The 24,536-nt window shown below is 40.5% G+C and overlaps 1 protein-coding gene across 2 annotated transcripts in view; it reads left to right on the forward strand.

The window, feature by feature from the left end:
- Nucleotides 1-24,536, forward strand: part of GADL1 (glutamate decarboxylase like 1) — a 161,589-nt gene that overhangs the window by 19,044 nt on the left and 118,009 nt on the right. The window contains exons 2-6 of one of the 2 annotated variants that reach the window (XM_028518652.2): nucleotides 8,130-8,302; nucleotides 13,126-13,252; nucleotides 15,495-15,585; nucleotides 19,033-19,139; nucleotides 19,843-19,958. In XM_028518652.2, the coding sequence (XP_028374453.2) occupies nucleotides 8,130-8,302; nucleotides 13,126-13,252; nucleotides 15,495-15,585; nucleotides 19,033-19,139; nucleotides 19,843-19,958 (614 nt within the window). Of the gene's footprint in view, nucleotides 1-8,129; nucleotides 8,303-13,125; nucleotides 13,253-15,494; nucleotides 15,586-19,032; nucleotides 19,140-19,842; nucleotides 19,959-24,536 lie in introns of those variants that run through there. The other variant, XM_036030558.1, reaches the window with a different exon arrangement.

The raw sequence follows: 24,536 nt of genomic DNA on the forward strand, positions 1-24,536 counted from the left end.
CAATTTATTGATTATTTGCATTTTCTGTTTCTTCTGCCTGGACTATTCTCTTTTTATGTCCTTTTTCCATTTCTGGCTCCTCTTTCACATCTCAGTTCAAATATCTCTTCTTCAGAAAAGCTTTCCCCTGACCAGATTCTAAAATAACTTCTTGGCTTTATTCTGTCAAGCCATTCAGGTTATTTTCTTTAGAGTATTTATTAGAGTCTATGGTTACTTTAATTATTTATCTTTTTGCCTTTTTATTAACTATATCTCCCATTGAACCGAAATAAATATAAATTTGTGTCTTTTTGTTCGTTGCTCAGCCCCCAATGCTTCATACAGTGTTTTGAAATTAATATTTTGAAATTAATATTTACTAAACCAATACTTGCCGAATGGCTGAATAAAGGGCCATCCCACATATCATCTCACCCACGAGGACTTTCTGCTTCTCATACTCGGAAGCCCTTCTCAGGAATTCTGGTGTGTTTGTCTGACCTCAAGTATCATACCGTATACATTCCGTATGGGATCCTAGGCATTAATTTCCCTTCTTGGGTTTTGAAGTCACTGTCCATGTGTCTGATTCATCTTTGAGTCCTGATAGTGCCTATTCCAATGTGTTGCACAGAGCAGGTGTTTGATAATTACTTCACAAAGGATCAATAAAAGACATATCAATACTGTGGATTTCAACTAAGGAGAGACTTTGACCCCCAAATGACACTAAACAAGTTATTTGAATGTTTTTTATTTCTTTTTATCTTGGCCTTTGGGTACCCATCTCCAGCTGAGTGAAGCTGGGAGTCCAGTTTTGCCATTTATGCCTGTGCCTTCATATTTTGGGGTTTCACTGTGGAAATTCTTCAGTCTCTAAGTAGATTCTGTGACTCTACCAAATCACAGATTTACATTCAGAAATTAAATCCCTGCATTTGTTACTGTTATCCAAATTTTATAGCTTCTGTGGCTACTGTCTTGTATTGTTATTTCTTAATTATTTGTTTATTTACTGTAGTTGTCTTCCTTGTAGGTTGTCCATAATTACTCTCTTATTGGCATGTTATTTTTAAGACAACAAAAATGGCTTAAAATGCATGTGAAAATTTTTTAATTTTTAATTTAATTTTTATTTATTTTTATTTAGATACTTGTTTTTGTATTATAAAGGAATTTTAGCACTAATTTTTTGGAGAGGTAGCTGTTTTTAAAAAAAATTTATTGTTGTTCAGTTATAATTATACCCATTTTTCCCTATTACTCTCCCCTGCCCTACCCACCCCCCACCTCTCACATTCAATCCTTCCCTGACTGTTGTCTTTGTCTGTGGGTTGTTTATACATGTTCTTTGATGACCCTCCCCCTTCTTTACCTCATTATGCCCCCCACCTTCTGGTTACTATCAGTTTGTTCTTTATTTCCATATCTCAGGTTCTATTTTGCTTGCTTGTTTGTTTTGTTGGTTAATTTCCACTTATAGGTGAGATCATATGATATTTGTCTTTCACCGCATGGTTTATTTCACTTAGCATAATGCTCTCCAGATCCATTCATGCTATGACAAATGGCAGGAACTCCTTCTTTCTTTCTGCTGCATAGAATTCCATTGTGTAAATGTACCATAGTTTTTTGATCCACTCATGTAGTGCTGGGCACTTACACTGTTTCCAGTGCTTGGCTATTGTAAATAACACTGCTCTGAGCATTGGGGTGCGTAGGTTCTTTTGAATTGGTGTTTCAGGATTCTTAGGGTATAATTCCAGCAGTGGAATTGCTGGGTCAAAAGGAAGTTCCATTTTTAGTTTTCTGAGGAAATTCCATACTGTTTTCCACAGTGGCTGTCTATTGTCTTCCTACCAACAGTGCAATAGGGTTCCCTTTTCTCTACAACTTTGCTAGCTATTGTTTGTTGGTTTGTTTATGATGGCTGTTCTGACCAGTGTGAAGTGGTAAAAGGGACGCAAACAATATATGAGTCAGGCAATACCAGGTACATCAACTAAATTAGGTATCTACTTTTTTGAGCTTAGAAGAGACATTGTCTCAGAAAAATCCAGAACAGGGGAATGTCTCTTCAGCTTTTTTTCATCTCTGTTTTCCTTTCCCCCTGGCTCCCTAAATATTCTCTTTTTAAGCTTTTAGCAATCTGAGAACAGAAACTCTGTGCTGTGTATTTTCCTGTATTCCTAGGCTTGGCACATAGAGGGTCTTTATTAACTTATTTTCATTTGTTTTCCTCCTCACTTGAGGACATTTTTTCATTGCTTTAAGAGAGGGATGAAAAGAGGGAGGGAAACATAGATGTGAGAGAGAAACGTCGATTGGTTGCCTTCTGCACATGCCTGGACTGGGGATCAAATGCACCTAGACCAGGGATCAAACCTGCAACTTAGGTATGTGCCCTGACCAAGAATCAAACCCACAACCCTTCAGTTATAAGGCTATGGCTCCAACCAACTGAGTCATACTGGACAGAGCCTTATTAACTTGTTAATTAAAAATCCTCTTTCCTAGGCTCTGCTTCTTATGTCTATCTTGGACGGTCCTATTAGGTTCTCTAGGTCCTGACACATAAAATTCCCTGGGTCCCCAATCTCTTTGGCACAAGTTTTCTAAAGAGTGCCTTTTCCCAACCAGGTGCCTGGACTCATTTTTTGATTCATTGTTCCTCATTTCTATCCTTTGAAATCAAGAATTACGTTCTTATTGTTAGTTTGCTCTTAACAATAAGAGCCTTGGATGGGAAGCTTGGCTCTTACTGGCAGATTTTCTCACAAAGACCTAAGGTAATTAATTCTAATCTTTACCTGAGCCAACAGTGTAATTCCGGTGCCAAAAGAGAGTTCATACAGACTGAGTTACATTAATAGTTACCACTTACTGTGTTTTTTACGGTGTTCCTGGCACTTTGCTCAGCAGCACGCATGCATTGCCATATTCAATCGTCCCAATGACTCAATGCCAAAGACATAGCTATTTTTCTCATTTGCCGGATAAGAAATCTGGATCACATAGAAATTAAGTAACATGGGTAAGGGCACCAAACCGGGATCTGTCTGGTTTCAAAGTGTAAACTTTGGAGTCAACCAGGGTGCTAATGGAAGCCTTTGTAATGGAACAGGGTGACCAGAACATGAGAAATAGGGGGTTAGAGCAGGTGAGACCACACCTGGAGTTTGTGCAATGCCTCATTTTTTAAAAGAGAAATAAACTGACCCAGACATTGACCATGGGCATCAGAAACCATTGAAGAAATTGGAGTAGCTTTAACTGGCAAAGAAAAAAAAAGAGATTTAGGTGAGAGTTGGTAAAAAGTCTGCATATTTGGATTAGAGACCTATGGAAGAGGAATGAGACTTGCTTTGTCCACCCATTTACAAGCCTGTAGAAATGACACAAAATGAAGTCACTGTAAGAAGCTTTGTGACCATTCCGACTGTCAGTGGAGTTGCTACTTTAAGAATTGATGACATTTTAAACTTATTATTATTACTTACTACTGCAGATAATCAAAGAGAAGGCAAGTCTGCTACTTAAGCAGCCTTCCCTGATACCTCAAGTTCTTCCGTAACCCTAAACCTTAACCTCAAATGTCTCTATCGTTTACATATGAAACATGTTAACATGACCTTAGAGTCACCCAGAAGAGTGATTCCTAAACCCACCTGCATGTTGGTGTACAGGGTGGGGCCAAAGTAAGTTTGTAGTTCTTTGTATAGAAAACAGTACAATAATTAATAAATAACAATACAAGAATACACTCTGTTTCACATACCCACAACTATAAAGCTACCTTGTCCCACCCTGTATTTCCGTACTATTGTATATGTTAGAGTGCTTGCTCAGATTTGAGATTCTGGGCCCCTGCCTAGAACAAAATCTTTTGGGTAGCAACTTAGGAATCTGGAACTTAGTCAGTCTTTCCCAGAGTTTTCCGGCAGCCAGCCATGTCTTTCCTTGGATTGTCTCTTATTTAATAGACAAGGAAACTGAGGCACAGAAAGGTTGCATTATACCAGGATCAGAGAGCGTGGGTTGTATGGAAGGGTTAGATAAGATGGCTTTCAAGAGAATTCTACAGCCAACCAGTCAGTCCTCAGAGGGGTGTTGAGTGCCCACTGATGCCAGCTGCTGAACTGTGCCCTCCCAGTGCGGGCTGAACTGCTCGACTGTCATCTTGTGTCCCTAAGGTTGTGGCAGGAAGGTCTGCTCTCTTCACATGGACATTCCCTACCATTGTAGTCCCTCTTCCCACTCTTCCACTGGATAGCCCACCACTTGGTCGAGAGTTCATTGCCTTGGTCATTTGACAACTCTGAGGAGATCTCTCTTTCTGCTGTCATAACTTAGTGTCACTTTGCTGTTATGCATTTATGTATTTAATAAATATTATTGATTGCCTACTAGAATTAGGTAATTTTATGTAGTTAATATTAATAACATTTATTGAGTGCCCACTATTTACCAGGCACTATTTTAAGTATTTATCTGTATTAATCCATTTAATTGTATGTCAAAGGAAGAAGCTGCTTCTCAATATCTGAAACAATATTTGAAGCTGAATTTATTACTTGTTAAACAAGGGGGAGCTGTATGCCTCTTGGAATAAACAAAAGTTGTGGTTATGTAGAGTTTTGGAAGATATGGAGTGGAGGAATGGTAGAAGTTCGGAAGTCAAAGTGTTTAGGGGTTGACTGGTTTTCACATATGGAATTGTGGTTCATGGAGTGGGACTTGGGGATGGACTAACTCTTAAAAGTCAAATAATTACAAAATAAGAAAAAAGGGGAGCAGCAGTAAAATGAATGGGGAGAGAAGTGGGAGAATCTCAACTATGTGCCCTCTGATAATCCAGAGACCGTAAACTCTGTTTTGACTGGTTGCCCCTGTCCTCTAGGTTCTTCTTTCAGTTCTTACTGTCTCTTCTTTATCTGCTCCATCCCTAGCAAAGATCCCTCTACCTGCTCAGTTAGGTCCAGTAACTTGCAATGACATCTCAGAGGAGGGGAGTATTATCACTTGCTGGTAGACTTCTTTGATTTAACAGAGGGGAAGGGAGGGAGAAGGAGAAATATCACTCAGTGTGTGCCCTGACTGGGAGTTGAACCAGTGACCTTTAGGTTCTCAGGCCAGCATTCGATCCACTGACCCAAACCAACCATGGAAGTGGTTGCAGATTTACGTAGGGTTAGCTCAGAAGTTGATGTTTAAGGAAAGAGTCACAGAAGATCAAAGAAGCCAAAGTGGTGGGAGCTTAGAGGACAGTAATAAGATTGAGGTTTGAGGTCCAAGAGATAATAGGAAAAGGGATTCATTTAGGGCTTTTGAGGTCATTATAAGGACTTGGACTTCTGGTTTAATGAGCTAAGTGGCCATTTGATGGTTTAAGTAGAATAGTCACCATGTGATATGACTTATCTTTTCAAAGGAACATAGGAACTACTGTCTTGAGAGTAGTCTACACGGCATGCAGGGTATGGATGGAGGCCGGGAGGTTAGTTGGGAGGCTGCTCTGCTAATCTAAGCATTTGAGGGTGGTTTGCACTAAGCATTTGATAGTGTCAGGGAAGAGTGGAATGAAAAGCAGTCACATTCTGGCAACATGGATGATTCTTTCCATCGAAAGACTTTATTTTTAACCACTATAACTCCAGCAGTTAGATTGGAAGCCCTGGGGATGCATCCCCAAAGATCACAGCTTGACCTACTATACAATCTCCAGAGGGTCTTTTCTAATTTGGGAAATGCAGGGGGAGGAAGAGTCATGTGATCACATCTGGCAGTAGAAATAAAACATATCTATCATGAAAAGAGGAACAATCTATACCCAATTATTATAGTATTTTCTTCTAGATATGATTTATGGGCATTTCTTTCATTGATTGCTGTGGACACAGAGATGATTTTAATTCCAATTTAATTGCTATTCTGGTTGAAAGTGGGTGTTTGACATTTTTTACTCTGTGTGTGTGTGTGTGTGTGTGTGTGTGTGTGAGAGAGAGAGAGAGAGAGAGAGAGAGAGAGAGAGAGAGAGAGAGAGAGAGAGAGAGACTGACTCTGATCTGAGAAGGCTACAGAGCAGCTGCTATTCCCTGGGCAATAAAACCCTGAAATCTTACTAATGAGGGAGAAAGAAAAAAAACCCTAACTTTTTGTGGGTGATTAGTAATAGCACTGCCTACTGACATAACCAGGGTTCCCTGAATAATTGCCCTCTTTTCCAGGTTATTTTTAGGACCTAAAAACGGGGGAGGAAAGTGCCTTTAGGTGTAGAGCATTTCTGTCTAAAAGTGCAATTCCATTGCTTCAGCATTTCATCCTAACCCATGTTAAATACATCCTTTTAAGTGAAAGGTAAGTGATAGTGAAGGCTGGAAGTAAAATTCAACGTTGGGGCCCTGGGTGGTTTACCCTTCCGTGTGAGGATAAGAGATGGATCGCTTGTGGCAGACTCCGTGTTTCCCAAGTTGGGGAGTGTTCCCGGGGGGATATGTCAGGTGGGGGTGTGTTCATCTTCCTCCGAGGACACCATTGGAGGTCGCCAGCAACAGAGTTAGAGGGTTTATAAACCACAGAATTTTATCCAAACATTTAACGTTGAGGAGAATATGGACTCAAAGCGTAATAAATGGTAATGCTGTTAGAGCCCTCAGTAAGTGTAAAAATATTTGAAATATAGTTAGATCATCGGCATATTTAAGGTAGTTTTACTAAGTATGAGCAAGGCACTGTGCTAGATGCTAGTGCTAAAAAAATACTTAGAAAATTATTTCTGTGATTTCCACAACTAAGTGAACATGAACATTATGAGGAGGAGAGAGATACTCATCAGAAAAAGAAAAAATAATCAAAGCTTGTGTCGTACACTGGTTGAGTATCTGGATTAAGTGACCAACATTATTCTAGTCTCAGATATAAATTTCCATGCTGACTTTTTTTTAACCTTTAGTCACTGATTGGCCGTTGTATCATCCTAAAAATCTCCTGTTCCATTTTTCTGCCTCTGCCCCAACTGCAAGTTTGAGAGGTTTCAAGGCGTTAAATGTGGGCTTACACAGTCACGCTGCACATTTTCTTTTATTCCCTTTCAGTGGGAAATGGCTGAGGAGGTTAAGGAGGGGCTCTCAGGGGCCAAGCACTGCCTACAGTAGAGAGGGCCATAACAGTGTGAGCTTAAAATCTAAAGTTAAGAAAAGCAGCATTTCGATATTGTTATTTCTTCTTTAGGAATAACATTAAAAGGAAGCATATGGCAATCCTTTAAAAATTACAAGAGAGGGTGTGTTCATGATACAGACACAGATCTTTTGTACATATGATTGAAAGGTGTTTGCAAGAGTGAGAATTTACAATTTTTGAGCTCCACCACACCCCCTGATGCTAAACAAGATGTTGCAGGAATGGAACATAGAAGTTTCTTTCTTTAACTCTACAGTTGGTCACTGTATAAGAAACTGTCAGCCTCAGTGCTGCAAATGTGTTGGGTTGGCCAAAAAAGTCAGTATGGCCTTTCTGTTAAATAAAAGGCACGTTTTTCACTTTCACCAATAACTTTATTTATTTGGATATTTTGATCATGTTGGTTATCTCCTGTATGGTATAACATTGATTGTTCTCCATTAATGTCTTGATTTGATCTCTGTCAACTTTAACTGGTCTCCTGGACCACAGAGCATCGTCCAGCTGGAAATCTCCAGCATGAAACTTTGCAAACCACGTTTGACATGTTCGATCAGTCATAGCACCTTGTCTGTACACGGCACATGCTATGTTTTCTCAGTTGTGCTTTAACCTTTCTTGAAGTGATAAAGCATAATATGCCAAAAATGTTGCATGTTTTCTTCCATCTTCAATATTAAAATGGCTACATTAAAATTCACCAATTTTGATAAGTTTTTTAAAATGCACACTGATATGACAGCTGTCACAATACAGCCTAACAAAATTGTCTCAAATGAAATTAAAGACAACCAAGCACTACTAGAGCCATCTTATGGGAAAAAAACGAATGAAGGTTTTGGCCAACACAATATTAAAATAAAGCCTGCCATTTGAAGCTGGGGTGGTGATTCATCTTTTACCCTGTGTTTTGCTGTGGTCTAATGAGGTTATCTCTCAAACACAATTTGCTTGTGTACTTCCAGGAGATATTGGTCAACAAGATATGGTTCCGACTAAGAAGAGCACTGTTCTCATGGATGGGGTCATACTGAATGGTCCCACAACAGATACAAAAGCAAGAGAGAAATTTGTTGAAGAGGCCTGTAGGCTAATCATGGAAGAGGTGGTTTTGAAGGCTACAGATGTCAATGAGAAGGTAAAAGAAAAAAGCCTGTAAGAAGCCCCAGAGATGGGAAAGATAGTTTTTTGTGTGTTTTTGTCTTCTTTTCCCCAAATCTGGATGGCTAGATGTAAGGGAAATCGGAAGCACACACTTTAATGTCCTCTGTACCTTTGTTTCAAGGGGCTGCCCCGATACTAATGTTTGCACTTGTTCCTGCCCACCCCCCCTCCACTTTCATACCTGCTTTCCTGGAAGGGCTAACTTTTAACAGCCATTATCTGGGGGGAGATTGGCCAGGACTCCAGCACTTATGCATATAAGTCCATGAAGCTTTCTGCCCCAGATAATAATATAGACTATAAATAACCTAATGGTCTGATTTATACACTCTCTAAAACACACTTTGCTCTCCATTCTTTTTTGTGCACATTCTTTATGTAGCTAATAAAAACCAAACAGAAGTTATAAAAGGTGTGAAAAAAGTTTTAATTTATCTGAGGGTCTTTATCAGGAACTTGTCTGAGCTTGGGTTAGAATGCTTGGGTTTTCAAGTCTGACTTCTGACTGGTAGCAATGACTGGTTTTAGGTTTCAAATTGAGACTCAAAGTCAGATTCAAAATGATACAGGAGCTACTACTAATAACATCTACTCTAAAGCATACTTAAGATGCACCAGATGTTGTTCTAAGGACTACTGCATATGTATTTGTGTATTTAATCCTTGAAAAGCCCCAAGAGGCAGATACAGTGGTACCTTGGTACTTCTCTCGCTACGTGTTGTTAACTCATTACGGAACTCATGACGAGTGCCAGAACTGATGAGTACCACATGATAGACGATCTTCTCTTGTGGAGTGGCATTGTGACTCATACAAGTTCTAGCAAGCACGATGAGTGGTGAGCAAGCACTGAGTGCTGATGCATTTTTTTTCTTGTCAAAATGTGACGAGCACAGGGTTGGATGACTTTTGAAGCCGACAAGTACCGAGGTATGACTGTGCTATTTATTAACTCCAGTTTAGAGATGAGGAAAACAGTGAGATGCAAAGAGGTCAAGTACTTTGCCCAAGATCACATGCTAGTGAGCATCAGAGCTGGTCCCAACATCCAGGCAGTGTGGCCTCAGGGTCTGTGCCTTTAACTACTCTGTAGGTCTCTTAAAATCCCTAAGTTACCCTTTCACACATTGATCACCTTTTATATTGGGATGGATTACCAACAAGTGGATCGACAAAGAGGAGAGACTTTTATGCCAATGCTGTGAGTCAGAAATAAATGTCACTTAAGAAAACATTTTGAATGTGAAGTGGAATTTATTCTGAATTTTTGATCACATGCATGTGGGAAAACTAATACAAAAATAGATTGAAATGACCAGTGAACTTTGAATAGTTATGTTCAAGGCAAAAATCACAGACATTTTCTGATTATATATTTATAATTGCCTATTTTCTGGTCTTATCTGTACTTGTGAAATATTTTGCATTTGCTTTACTTTAGCACACACTGCCCTTCTGGTAAGATTTTTTTTTTAAATTGGCCTTTATTCAGTCATTAAATATTAACTGAGCGTTAGCTATGGGTATGGCATTATATTTGGCCCTGGGGGATATAAAGAAAAATAAGATAAAAGCTCAGCTTTGAACTGAACTTATAATCTAATTAGAAGAGTAAGGTTTCATTTGAAAACAGAATAAGGGGTCCCAGGAAGAATGTGAAAAATGCTGGGTGACTAGGGCTGACTTTGGGGATTTCACAGAGGAGTGGGCACTTTGAGCTTTGTTGTGGAATGTCAAGGTTAAGTGAGATTTTGATGGGCAGAGAGAAGTCAGCCTCTGTGTTGAAGAAAGCAGGAAGATAAATACGGAAAGAGAGCTGTGAGAGAACAAGACACATTTAATGTAGTAAGGGGATCTTTTTGCCTGTAAAGAAGTGTTTACATAAGGAACCAATGGGACATAAAGTGAGAAAGGGAGGCTTATGATCCTGAACCACAAGTCAGTCACAGTATAATAGATATGTAGGCTATCCATGTGAATGTGGATGGACATCTAAAAGGGAAATAGGGTGAAGTTTCTATGCCACAACTTAGCCTGCTTTGCCACATCCAACAGGGTCCCATTAAAAGGTGAGGGGGTGGGCCTTAGTAAAGGGTAAATAAAGGGTCAAATACATGGTGACGGAAGATTTGACTTTGGGTGATGCACACAGTGCAATGTATCATACAATTGTGCACTTGAAACCTATATCATTTTATTAATCAATGTCCCTCATACATTTAAGTTAAAAATAAAAAAATAAGGTGACCTCCTTATACATCTATTGCCACACTTCATGAGATGATTACTTCTAGTGCCCTCTGTGGTGGAAAAGGTTTCTCATTGCCTTAAAAAAAAAGAATTATAATTTACATTCAGTAAAATTTGCTTTTTGGTGTACTGCTCATGATTTTTGAGAAATCATCTAAGTATCACCACAACCAAGATACACAATAGAATAGTTCCATCACCGCCCCTAAAATTTCCCTGTGCCCTGCTGCAGTGAAACGCCCCCTCCACTCTAGACCCCGGCAGCCACTGATGTTTTCTACCCCTGCAGTTTTTGTCTCTTCCAGAATGTCAGATAGATGGAATCATATCACCAGTAGCACTTTGATTCTTGCTCGTTTCCCTTAGCAAAATGTATTTGAGATTCACTCATGTTGTGTGAATCAGGAGTTATTCCTTTTCGTTGTTTCAGTTACTTTTGATTTCCCCCTGCCTATGGTAGTCCTAACACCAGAGTTTCATTTCATACCTCTTGGACAACTTGGTATTTCCTTTTGTTTCCCCCAACCTCCCACCGCTGAGTCTTCTCACTTCCTGACTACTCCCCTGTCTCTCTCCTTCCTTCCACAGGCCAACTTTGTAAAGATTGTCTCTGTCCCTCCCTCCCTTCCTCCCTCCATTTCCTCACCTCCTACATCCTCATTTCACAGCAATCTGGCCTCCACTCCTACCTCTAAGTCAAACTGCTCCTTGCCAAGAACACCTCCTTGTCAATAACTCAGCGCTTCTCGGTCTTTATCTAATTTGGCTTCTCCCTAGGATTTGACAGTGAGGAAAAGTCTTTCTGTCCTTGATAGCATGAACCTCTTCTAAGATTCTCCCTGCCTCTTCAGTGTGCCCTGCACCTGTGAGCTCCCCTCCCTTTGCCCATTTCTTAGGTGTTGGCATTGCTCAGGTGAGATCCTACGTGTTTTCCTCTTTGTAGTAGGTTCTCTCTAAGCCGTGTCAACCATGTTAGACTATCGCAGTGTATGCCTGAACCTCTCTCCCTCACCTTTCACAGGGACTTTAGGCCAGTGGCCACACCATTTTTGGAGGTTCTGAGAATCTTTAGGCTACATGTCTTCGGAACTCATCATTCTCAACCCACCCAGAACCACCATCAATCCGTGTATGCAAGCAGACACCTCAGGATGATGCTGAGTCATTTCTTTCCCTCATTCTGACTGTGAAATTGATTTCCAAATTCTATTGATTCTGCATTTTAAATATCTCTAGAAATACTTCATTCATACAGTATCTATTTTCATCCAGCCTACCAATCGTCTCTTGACTGATTTATTACAGTAACCTTTATTTCCAATTTTACATGGAATCTCCATATAAGAATGAAAGCTATTGTCCAAAACACAAATATGATCATATCATTCCCCTGTTCAAAACATTCCAATGGCTTCCCTAGTGCCAAGTTCAAACTCTGCAACATGCCACATAAAGTCTGTCATGATATCAATCTTGCTTATTTCTTTATGCCTTTATTCATTCACTTATTTATTCATTCATCACAGCTTTACTGAATATCCCCTTAGGTGGCAGGCTCTGTGTTAGTTTTTTGGGACCAGTGAACAAACAGACCTATGTCTCTGTTCTTGTTGAGATTGTGTAGGGCAAAATAAATGTTGGAAGGTGTGAAGTGCTAATGGAGAATGAAAAGCAGAAAAGTTAGGGGAGGTTGACAGAGATAAGGTAATAGGCAGTTTGTGGCTTTTAATAAGGGAATCAGGACTGCTGTCACTGAGAAGGGGACATTTGAGGAGAGCGGTGAAGGCAGTGAGGAAGTTAGCTGTAAGGATATTTGGAGGAGGAGCATTCCAGGGAGAGGGCCCAACCAGTGCAAAGACACTAAGGTGGGACAGGCCTGGTGCATTTAAGAACAGCAAGGAGGCCAGGGTGGTGTAGCAGAGTCATCTAGGAGGAAAGCAGTGCTAGATGAGGATAGAAAGGAAACACTGCTGGGGGGAAGCAGATTGTACAGGAAATTTGAGGTCGTTGTATGCACTTTGTCTTTGCTTTGAAGAATATGGGGACCCATTGGAAATATTTGAGCAGAGGAACGAGCATGCTAGGTTGATAGTAGACACTCAGGCAAGGATGCTGCACCGACCTTAATTCTTGCCTCTTCCTTCCTCAAACTACATCTTCTGGCCACATTAAACGTCCTTCCTCCCTCCCTTGTGCCATGAGCTCCTCTATAGTTTTTCAGCCTTTGTTACCTCTGTTACTCCCACCTAGAATGTCCCTTGCAGTACCCTATCCCCTTAACTTTGCTTGGTTCACTATGCTTCTCTTTCCCATAACAAACTAGATAATCAGTTCCTCCAGGAAATCTCTGGCCTTCCAATTCTAAGGTGAGGCCCCTCATTTGTTTCATTGGCTTCTGTGTTACTGTTAGAGCTCTCTTCATGCTCAACTACGGTTGCACATTTAAATTTCCGTCTCTCCCACTTGTCTGGAAACTTCTAACATTTGTTCCATATTTGGCTCTCATGGGTGCTCAACGAGCTGTTGTTCCATTGCTCACCCTCCAGGTTTGTGAATGGCAGCCTCCTGAACAACTGAAACAACTTCTTGATTTGGAGATGAGAGACATGGGGGAGCCACACCACAGGCTGTTGGAACTCTGCCGGGATGTCATACGCTACAGTGTCAAAACCAGTACGAATTTGTTGTTTCCTTGATCTGCACCTCTAACAAGTTCTTAAATGTTTGTTCTTCAGTGTGTGTTTACCTTGCAGTGAGGCTGAGCAGGATAGTGTTTATGGGATGAGAAACCTGGATCAAAATGTAGCGGTTCTGATATATTTTTTAAATGGTCCATTAATCCTTATCACAGATTTGTTGTAGAGGCCAAAAATAAAATGGTAGCAAAACTGTTGGTGTTAGTGGTCATATATAAATGTTATTCACTCCTTGGCAATCCTCATCATCCATTTATAATCAAGGCCATATATCATTACTACCACTTAGCGTTTCTTATGCTGGTCCAAACTGGCAAATGATATTTTGATGGTGGAATTTGTAAGGGATTTTAAATCTTGATGGCCATAAAATATGCAAAAACTGTTCAAGAGTATGTCTTTAATATAAATAGGAATAGATTTATTTGGAAGATATTTGTTAACTTTGGGCAGTTGGTAATTAAATTATTTTATCAACTCTAGTAGGATAAAAAAAGTTTACAAAGGTGTAAAATGAATACCGTACATAGTACGTTTATGCTGTGATAGCCTCATAATAGAGCTTAACAACTGTGATCTTTGTAAATGCAGTAACATGATACCAGTTTTGTGCTGAATCTATTCCAACCTACTGTTAATATATACCCAGGGAACAGGTTGTAAAAGTAGGAGAATAACTTTCCAAAATATGAGTTTCTCAGTATGATGTAAAGTAATCTAGTCTTAAGACCATACAGGCGTTATGCTGTGTGAATTCTGACACTGAACAAAACCTAGTGGAAGGAACATAATAAAATCCTGGCTAAAAATAATTGGTTTATATTCCTTTGGGAAAGTCTAGTGTATGTATCAAAAATCCACTTAGCATTTCAAAAGCAGAGATACATATCTTATTATTATAGTGCATGTCAGAAGTGTAGAATGACATTTATGCAGTAGATTTTCCAGTTTACTGGAAATTTTTCCATAATGTTACCATGGAAATCAATCATAAATTAACACAGAACTAAAAAAAAAATCTTATTAAAATTACTCGTAGTAATGTCTGGTTTCTTTTGCCAGATTAGGGGAAGTTTTCCATGTTTTATTTAAACAAAGACATTTTCTTTCAATACTTTGTTTTTCACGAACCCCTAGTTGAAAGGAAAATAAGCCAAGGCTAAAAGCTGGAAGTTGTAATGAGAGGTCACTCACTGAAATGGCTCTCAGATACTCAGAGTTGGAAATAGACATCCTGCATCTTTTTCGTGGTCATGCTGGGCTTCCTATGGTTGAGAATGTCAAGCCAGTTAGCCTGGTGTTCAGTGTGAATATTCACACTGTGTCAGTCCAAGGACCTTTATGGAACCTTTTATAGGAGGGGGAAAAAATAGAACGTTGGAACTGAAGTTGTTTGAGTCTTAAAGGCAACTCGCCTTTGAAAAGAGTTGAATTAGAAAGTTTATGTAAGCTGCATAATGAGTCACGTCTTACTCCATCTACATAATGCCAGTTGCAGTATGAAAATGGTCCAATCTGAAAAATAAAAAGGCCACTCATTGCCAGTAGCCTGAAGTGAACCCTGTTAGTGAGTGAAATACATGCAAATGTAGAGAAGTTAGTGTCTGTATTTTCAGAGGATAAAGGTAGCAGGCTTTGAGGTTTGATACATGTACAGACAGTGTTCAAATAACCCACACCTTGAGGGTTTTGCCGTGGGTCAGGGTTGTAGAAAGAAAGGAGCAGACAAACCAATGCTCATAAATGATTGCTCAAGACTTGCTCAGAAACACATTACTGTTCAGTAGAAAGGGCTAGGAGATGGGTCTATAGCACTTGTTTCCTCTGTGCATGATTAATGTTTTAAAAAATTGAGATATAATTTGCATTCAGTACAATGGACAAATCTTAAATTCTCAGACAGATGAATTTGTACGTATGTGTATATAAGTAACCACCACCCAGATGGAGATAAAGACCATTCTCAGCCCTCTAGAGGCCCCTCAAGACCCTTTGTAATCCGCATCTCCTTCCCAAAGTTACCCAGAATTCTATCTTCCATCTCCATAGATCAGCTCTGCCTGGTACTAAATGTCACGTAAGTGGAATTACTCAGTATATAATTTTTTTGTGTCCAGCTCCTTTTATTATCTAAAAGATTTACTTATGTTAATTGCTATACAGTATTGATAGTTTTTCTTTTTTATTGCTGTGTAAATAAATATTCTTTAAATTTACAGACCACCCAAGATTTTTCAACCAGTTGTATGCTGGACTCGATTATTATTCCTTGGTGGCCCGATTTATGACAGAAGCATTAAATCCAAGTGTGTAAGTATCATTGCACTGGAACCTTACACCAAACATAGATTAGAGATTTTTTTTAAGTAGATGCAATTTTATTTCATGAACTTCTAGTTAATGGTTTCCTTTGTGCCGTGTCATCACAAATAATGGAATAGTCTTACGACAGTAGTGGTCAAAGAGCTGTCTGATTTGACAGTGGTCCTGTGAGAGGGTTGGGCAGGCATTTTCTCCACTTAACAGGTGAGAACATTGAGTAAGCCACATTCAGTTTATTCCGGCATGAAAAACCATGTCTGTGCTAAGTACTGAAGGATACTTTGAGTAAAAACAAATCTCAACTTTGCATTCATGAAGCAAAATAGCTAGCGATATAGAGAACCCCATGCAAATTAGTCAAAATGTGCACACAAATTAATATAAAATTAAAATTCTTGTGTGGAGGAGAGGTGCATGATTCTGTAAATATAAGTGGCGCAATTTTTCCCAGTTGGGAGTTCTAGGAAGTCTTCTCAGGGGAAGTTATAGCTAAGAGCTGAAGGGTGAGTAAAGGTTAATGGTGAGAAAACAGGAGAGGTGAGTTCTAAGCAGAAGGAACGGCACATACAAAGGCCCTGTGGCAGGAGACAACATGACACAGGCTATAAACTGAAAGGTCCACGTGGGTGTAGCTGAGAGAACTATGGAGAGTGTAATGAAAGGTATGATTGGAGAGACAGATAGGAGCCAGGCCTGTAGGACCCAGAGGGGCATGTATGTGCGTTATTCTAAGTACCAGGGAAAGCCATTGAAGTTTTCTAAGGTATTAGGTACCATTTTCTTATTGAAAATATCACTGGAAATATGGAGAGAGGATTGGACGGGACCAGGTAAGAGGGTATCGCCTTAGTCAGGTGAGAGATGATAATAGCTCAGACTTAGATGAATAGTGGTAGGGACAGAGACAAAAAGTATTATGTTTAGAAGATAAAACAGAAAGGACTGAACAATGTACTGGATCTTGGAAATGAAGAAATGAGGGAGGTTTGTGAGATGACACCTGCATTTCTGGCTTTCATAGCTTGGTTGATGGTCATGTCTTTCACTGAGCTAAGCATTGGAAGAGGAGATAAGTTTTCAAGTCTAGGGTGAAAAAGGCGAGAGTGAGAATTCAATTTTCAATTGTGAGCACTTAAGTTTGCAGTGACTTTGAGATATCTAAGAGTATATACTACCAAGATGGGAGATATATGGGACTGACATTCTGATATCTATATGAAAAGAAGAAATTTAGGAGTTATTGGTGAATGTTGGTAATTGAAACAGCGGTCAAGAATGAGCTTCCTTAAGTCAATGATTCTCAACCCTTTCTGCTCATTAGATGCAACTTGGGAACTTTAAAAAAAAAATGAGGCCTAGGTCCCCAACCAGATCAATTCAATCTGATTTTCTGTGGGTGTGTTCAACAAATACTTTTAGTAAGAAGGACGGAGATGCTTTAAAAAATAAAAACAAAGCAGGAGATGGAGAAGTACAGCCTTGGGACAGAGTACTGGATGAGGAGAGAGGAGGGCTCAGGACTGGGCCTGGAGGACATCTGCTGCTCCATGGGGAGGAGGAAGGAGGAAGAGGAGCCTGCAACAGGGAGAGAAGGAGATGGAGCGGGAAAGCTTGGGAGCCATGGAGGAGAGTGCGTCTCGGGTCACGTGTTGCTGAGTATTTAATTAAGACAAAGACTAAGACATGGCCCCTAGATTAGCAACCTGGATGCCTCTGGTGATCTCAGTTTTTGGTGGAGTGATGCGGGACAGTGGGTGACAACGGGTGGAAGAGTAAAGTGGTAGATAAGTCAGAAGAGGCAGGAGAAGTACACAACTCTGTGAGCCTTTCCTAGTACGCCCTGGGCTTTCTCATGTCTCATCCGAGCTCTTTTAGCTGAAATCTGTAGAAGTTTTTGAAATATTAAATTGCTGTTCAGCTGAATAATCCACTCAAAATGTGACCAAGGCATGAGACCATTCCATGTTGCCCTCTCCTCCACTTCCAGGCGTATTCCCAGGTGGATAATTGAGCAAGTTTTCAAAGATAGGTTTAGTATTAATTTGTTTTTCTTACAAAAAAGTGAATGATGACTTCACTTACATTTGTAGGTACGCATAAACATACATACTTTTTAGAGTAGTTTTGATATGAGTGAACCAGTTTCCTGACACGGTTGAAAAATAGAACTTAGATTGCTAGGAAAGTGAAACATAAGGAGGCGATACATAGGTCTTTTGTTTTTCTCCTTCTCAAAGTTTTCCCTTCCAAATGTTAAAATAATCACAAATTCTGTGACTATAAATCTAAATGTATCTGCTTAGTTTACATATTTAGAGTATATATGTATGTGTGTGCATACATATATATATATATATATATTTAGATACAATTTAATGTTTTCACTTAATAGTTAAAGGAGGTTAGAGATATTTAGTTGCCCTCAAGTTATTCAGAGAAAGAAGAGATTCAGACACTACAAACCTGGGCACGGTTACTGTCCCAGGTAGGGTTCCCTGGGTAGCTGCTCTATATGGAATCTGCGAGCGAGATGTTTATTGAGGAATACCCTTGGGATCATCCTGGGTGACAGGAGAGGAAGGAAACAGACGTGGTCAGAAATGGGAGTCAAGCTGCCATGTGGGCTCAATGAGGATCAAGGCTGACCTTGTGGAATCTCTGGAGCTTCAGTGGCCTGGTAGATTGGTCTAGCGTTAGACCCACATGGCCAAGCCTTTACACCTCCACCTGGACCAGTTACCAGGTGTAGGCTGCCACAGGAAAGGGTTTGACCTTAGGAAAGGTGGCTCCCTGCAGCTGAGGAAATCACTGAAGAGGTTAAATTAGCAGCGCTCTCTGACTACAACCTTCCAGCCTGACGCAATAAATCCCTCATTGACAGGGGATCTGGGTAGTGCTTTGCAGTAAAAATATCCCATAAAAAGACGTGTCCCACAGACGACTTCCCATTTGTACAGACACAAGAGTATGGTGGAGGAAGCTGTCATCCAGGATGGGTCATTTCCATGTAGAATATCTGGAGCTGGTTGTTAGTGTACACAGAAGTAACCTAATAAAACCTGGTTGCCATGACAATGGTTTTTCTTTAGCCAGCATCCAAAGCACCATCTAAGGAGTGAAATGGTTACTGCTCATGACTAATGCAAAGAATCCAGATGCACTGCTTTCATCTCTCCCAGTGGACTTGAAGCTTTTCTGTAAATTAAGACTGCTGCAGTAGCTCGCAATCCCTAAGGCCACCTCTATTCAAATAACCATAACTAGCACTATCACTGATTGTGTATTTCTCTATTTCCAATGGACACATTTGCATAGACTCTGCCTACACTTCAACAGCCACTTGGTTTAATAAAAACTCTTTGTGCATTTCGTGGGACACCAAAGGGATGGTTTGACTTTAGTCATAGAAGTGAAGTATTTTTTATATCTATCCAGTTATACATATGAGGTGTCCCCAGTGTTTCTGTTAGTGGAAGAAGCGGTTCTGAAGAAAATGATTGAATTTATTGGCTGGAAAGAAGGGGATGGAATATTTAACCCAGGTAAGTACAATTAGTTATTGCCATCTCCCTTCCATTACAAGCATCCGAAAATGTATCCATGTGTTAAATGAAGAACAACTCCTTGCAGATTTACCCATTCCAAAAAGTTGGAAATTAGTAAGAAGGAGACTTTAGCTTGTGCCATTTTCCAGAGTGATTATATTTCACACAAATGCAAAATAAATGTCACAAATGGTAAACAAATCTACAATTTAGGTTTTATACTTAACACAAATGAGTGTACCTGCTGTTGGGAATTTGGAAGGGCTATAATAAAGTTTTTAGGCTTTTAGATCAATTTTACCTGTGAAGCTTCCTAAATCATATTTTATTTGTCCACCAATCATTTTTGGGGAAGCAGAGATGAACATGGATTGTCATTTTATTGACAGACAAAATGAGTATTATTAACTACAGAGACTTGGGTACAGCGCTCATGGATTGAAACTTTTAGTTAGGAAAAATTCTGGAGCAAGAGAACAGACCATCACCTCCTGCTTTGCTGAGAGGGGAAACCGCAGGAATCAGACACTAGGAAGTGTGCAAGAGTAATGGGGTAGGTGGTGTGGTGTGTAGATGGCTTCCACAGCGATTTGTCATGAGAACAGAGTAGCCACAGCCATTTGTGCTTTCCACTGTCGTCAGCACTTAGGGAGCCATAACTTCATGCTGTAAATATGCCATTTCAATTTTGTCTTTGCAGGTGGCTCAGTGTCCAATATGTATGCCATGAATTTAGCTAGATACAAATATTGTCCAGATATTAAGGAAAAGGGGCTGTCCGGGTTGCCAAGATTAATCCTTTTCACATCTGCAGAGGTAAAAAGTTATGTTTGATAGCAGGTATAAATTTCCTGAGCATGCATTATGTAAGAGGGCTCGTTTGTTTGTGGATTCCTGATGTGCTTTTCTCCTCTCTGTGTGTGATTAATATGCCTAAGTATAACATCGTATTTCATTCTGAAAGGAATTCTGATGGGTTTGATATTAGCCACCCAATTTTGTACATCACCTTTATTTAAAATTTATAGTCTATATATTTTCTCTAGGAAAAGAGAACGTTTCCTTTCAAAGTGCTATCTCTTTCTGTGAAACTCTTCTTCGAATATCTCATTTATTAGAACTTGGGTGATCGATATTGATCTCAGTTATGTCATCTACTCACATTTCCTTATAAAATTGATTGCTTTGAATGACTAACACAAGGACTCTTCAAGAAGAAAAGGACATATTCAGTAATAATGAACATCTCTCTCTTCCCCTCTGTCTCTCTCTCTCTCTCTCACACACACACACACACAGACAATTGGATGTTGCCACAATCTCCTAACTCATTTTACTCTCCACTTAAGTAAGGGGGTCTGATAGGTACATTGGCTTTGAACTAGGCTGCCTGGATTCATTTCCTGTCTTTACTACTTACTATGTGAATGACCTTGGGTAAGTCGATTAACTCCTCTGAGTCTTAGTTTCCTAATTTGCAAAATTGAGCATAGCAGTTGGCCCTAGCATGCAATACATTATTCCAAAATGGAGTGGCATAGAACCATATATATTATTGCTTATAAGTCTTGGGATAAGCTAGGCAGTACAGCTACTCTTGCTGGGCTCCCTCACTTGTCTGGATGTTGGCTGGCCAATGGCTGATCCAGGGGTGCCTTGGCTTGGACGACTCGAGTGAGTCTTCTCTGCTCCATGGTCCCTCACCCTCCAGCAGGGTGGTCTAGGTGTGTTCTCGAGGCAATGGTGCCAGGTAAAAACAGCATGGAGCATACTGGGATGCTTGAGTTCTAGGCTCAGAACTGGCACCTTGTCATTTCTCCCCCATTTTCTTGGCAAACTAAGTCACATCTAAAAACCCTGACCCAAGAAATAAGAAAATGCTCTACTTCTTAAGGTGATCTGCTGCAAAGTCATCTGGCAAAGGGTGTGGACACACAGAGCAGTGAACAATTTGGGCCATTAAAGCAACCCAATGGCCACATGAGCTTGTTAGTCACCAATTAGTGAGTTGTGGGAAAGACTGAATGAGTTAATGCATGTAAAGTAGCATCTAGCACATGCAAGATAGGCAAAGACATTAGCTATTATTATTAGGAGGAGAAGCATAATCTGGCTCTAATTATGTGGACAGAATAGGTGCTGTAACTTACATGCTGTCTTATCTGGAGGAGATTATGTTTTCCTTTTCTATTAGTGTGTGATTCCAGTGCGTGCCTCTCTCCATTCCACTGAAGCTTCTTTTCCATGTCCCTGGAAAGAAGAATGTAGCTTCTGTACCTTCTGCAAGCATTCTGGGTCTCCTGTCAAACATGTGAGGCCAATAAGATCTGAAAATTCTCTGTTGTTTCCAGCAGGGCTTTCCTGTATCTGTTATTTTCCCTCAATAGCAAAGGCTACATAATTATTGTAGAAAGACCAACCGAACACAGAGATCTACAGTGCAAGAACACCTGACCACCTGCACATTTTCCTCCTTTCCTATCTCACCTTTACTCTGGTTCAGCGCTAAGTGCAAAATGAGCACTGGGTGCTGGTAGGTGTCTGGGAAGATCTAGTCTGAGATTCTTTACTAAGCCACTCCAAGGCCCTTCTTCATGAGACATTGTTTCTATAGCAAGAGAAGAATATTTGGGAATATGGACATCTGGGGAAAATACTTGATTATTTGGGAGTATCATGGAATCTAGTTCCCCCCCTGCATTCCAACTCTTGGTATTTCAGTTTGAGGAACCCTAGTATATCAGAAAGGCAAAGTCCTTCCTGCATGTGAATTCCTATTTCCATGCTTAGGGAAGCTGGTTAAATAGGATCCCTGGTACCAGCTCAGCGCTTTTACCTTGAAAAGGCCTTTTCCCTTCTTCATTTGATTTGAAACTCACTAGAACAGTTGCCCTGGAAAGGGGTAAGAAATTCCATAAAAGTCTGGAACATTGGGAGTGGGAATAAATCGAAACCTCATACAGTTATGAAACCAGAACTAAGTATTTTTTGTTTGTTTGTTTGTTTAGTCTCTGGGGGAGATATGGATGCAAAAAGAGGCAAAATGTATGCCTTGGCTCACAGGCCAGCTGAAGGTGAAGCCATAAATCTGAGAACTAGGTGTGTGTGTTGGTCTGCGTTGGCTGGCATAACATAACATCATGGATGAGGTGGCTTCAATAACAGACATGTATTTCTCACTGTTCTAGAGGCTGGCAAGTCCAAGAACCACTGCGGATTCAGGGTCTCGTGAGAGCCCACTCCCTGGCTTGTAGACCACTGCGTGCTCACATGGCCTTTCCTCTGTCCTTGCTTGTGGGCAGAGTAACATCTCTGTGTCTTCCTGTTCTTATCAGATGCTAATCTTGTGAGAGTCTCACCATCAGGACCTAATCTAAACCAATAGCATCACACTGGGGGCAAGGGATAACAAATATGAATGTTGACATGCTAATATGAATTCTGCAGAAAAAATGCCATAACTTCAAACACACTGTAGCCTTGACTGCGTATTTTCACCCCAGCCATCCAGACTCCACTGTGTGGCTCCTTCCTTTCCCTGTTCTGCCAAAGAGGCTCCGGTCATAGTATTTGCATTATTTTAATCCATATTTTATGACCCCCTTCACCATTTGTTACAACAGATCAATTCATTATTTAGTTAAACATAAAGAATTAAAGAAGGCTGTGTTTCCTAAATGGCTTTGAACCCCAATGTTAATCTTTTTGGTATTCCTCCCTTGTTTTCTTTTAGATGTTGGCACGTGGCCACGATGGGTATTTTCTTGTATCGCTCATGAGGTGGTCTTACTTTCCCAGTGCTTATTTTGCCCCAGACTGGCCAGGATAATTACTTCATCTCTGCCTTGGACTATGCAATGCAGAATATATGTAGCCACCCACCACTTAAGTTGGTTTTCATATTTCAGGTTCTGACCATAATTCATGACAGAGACCCCTACATTGTCAACATATCCAAAGGAGGCTCTCCAGGCTAAACAGGAACCAAAGAGAAGGGGGTTTGAGGGGAAAAGTAATAACAATAATAACGTGTGGCTTGATTAGCAGTTACATATGAATTCCTTGAATTTACAGAAATCTTAGGTTTGTTATTCAAATCATTTGGAGAATCAACAGGAAGTAGTATTCATTTGCCACTAGATAGTGAGGGGAGAAAAGAAACTTTTTGCTCCCAGGCCAGCAAGCAATTGTGCTGGCTCCTCTCCAGCAGGTCGGAGGCTGCGGTGAGGCGAGCGAGCTGCTAAGGTACATGTACCGCCTTCGCTTTCGCACCTGAGGTGCCTCATTTACTCACCCCATTCCTGGCCTTGCTCTCCAGCAAGACTGACCTGGGTTTGGATGTTATTGCAGGTGTTCTTCACAGGCAAGCAGGTGCTTTTAGGACGTCATGCCTAGCACAGAGTAGTCCACCTGGCCAATGCCTCAGCTGCTTGAGGACTTGAACCAGCTGTGTGCTCTTGGAGAAATACTGTTTTTCCTCATTCCCTAACATAGAATATGCACACACCTTGCTCTCCACACCATCCAGAGCCAACCTGAGCCCCAAACTAAGCAGCACTAGAAAGAGTCTAAGCATCTGGAACACCATCCACAGGAGGAGGAAGCAGTGCTTCATCGAGAAAGCCAAGGTCACAGAAAGAAAATCCTTGCTGGAACCGGAAAGGAAAACTTGAGTGCAATCTGTCTTTCATGTAGGCACTTGCTGTTTTAACTCTGTAGAAATGAGCCCCTGCTGAGATTTTTACATCTTCCGTAGACAGATGAACCTGGGGGGAGATTGGGATTGGATCTTCAGATGGCTGACTTCTCTTCCACCAGTGATGGGGGCAGCCACGGTTTGTTTCAACATACATCTGTTACTTCTGAACTCCAGCCTTCTAGGTTTCCCCTTCCCTGAAACTACCCAGCATGTCTGAAGCCTTGCCCGTTTTTTTTCTTCTTCCCCTTCCGGGGCTCTTTTCGTCCTCTGATGCTTTCAGTTGTTCAGCCTTCAGTTTTGCAGACTGCTTTTAATCTGTTCCTATGCATCTGAGATTGACATTTGCCCTCAGGTACCCAAGGATGCCTCCACTGAAGCTGTTCTCATTCTGATTGCCAGTGTTTTATTCCTCAGACCTATTGGTTGGAGATATTTTGCTATTTCTAAGGGCCAAGCAATGTGATTTTTCGTATTGGCAGTTGTCGATGGGGTAGGTTACTACTTATTATTGTGAAATTCACAGCTGTTTGGTGGCTTGAGCCCGGATCTCTGGTGAGAAATAATTGGCCTGAGCTTTGTTGTTTTAGCTATGGTGAGCTGATATGGCAAGGAGAGAATTAACTACATTTTTGTGTACATGATTACCCCTCGGTATGCATGTGTTCTTGCAACAACCTGAAACGAATGCATCCTCC

The sequence above is a fragment of the Phyllostomus discolor genome, chromosome 7 (genome assembly GCF_004126475.2).
Source record: "Phyllostomus discolor isolate MPI-MPIP mPhyDis1 chromosome 7, mPhyDis1.pri.v3, whole genome shotgun sequence".
Classification (NCBI taxonomy): Eukaryota; Metazoa; Chordata; class Mammalia; order Chiroptera; family Phyllostomidae; genus Phyllostomus; species Phyllostomus discolor.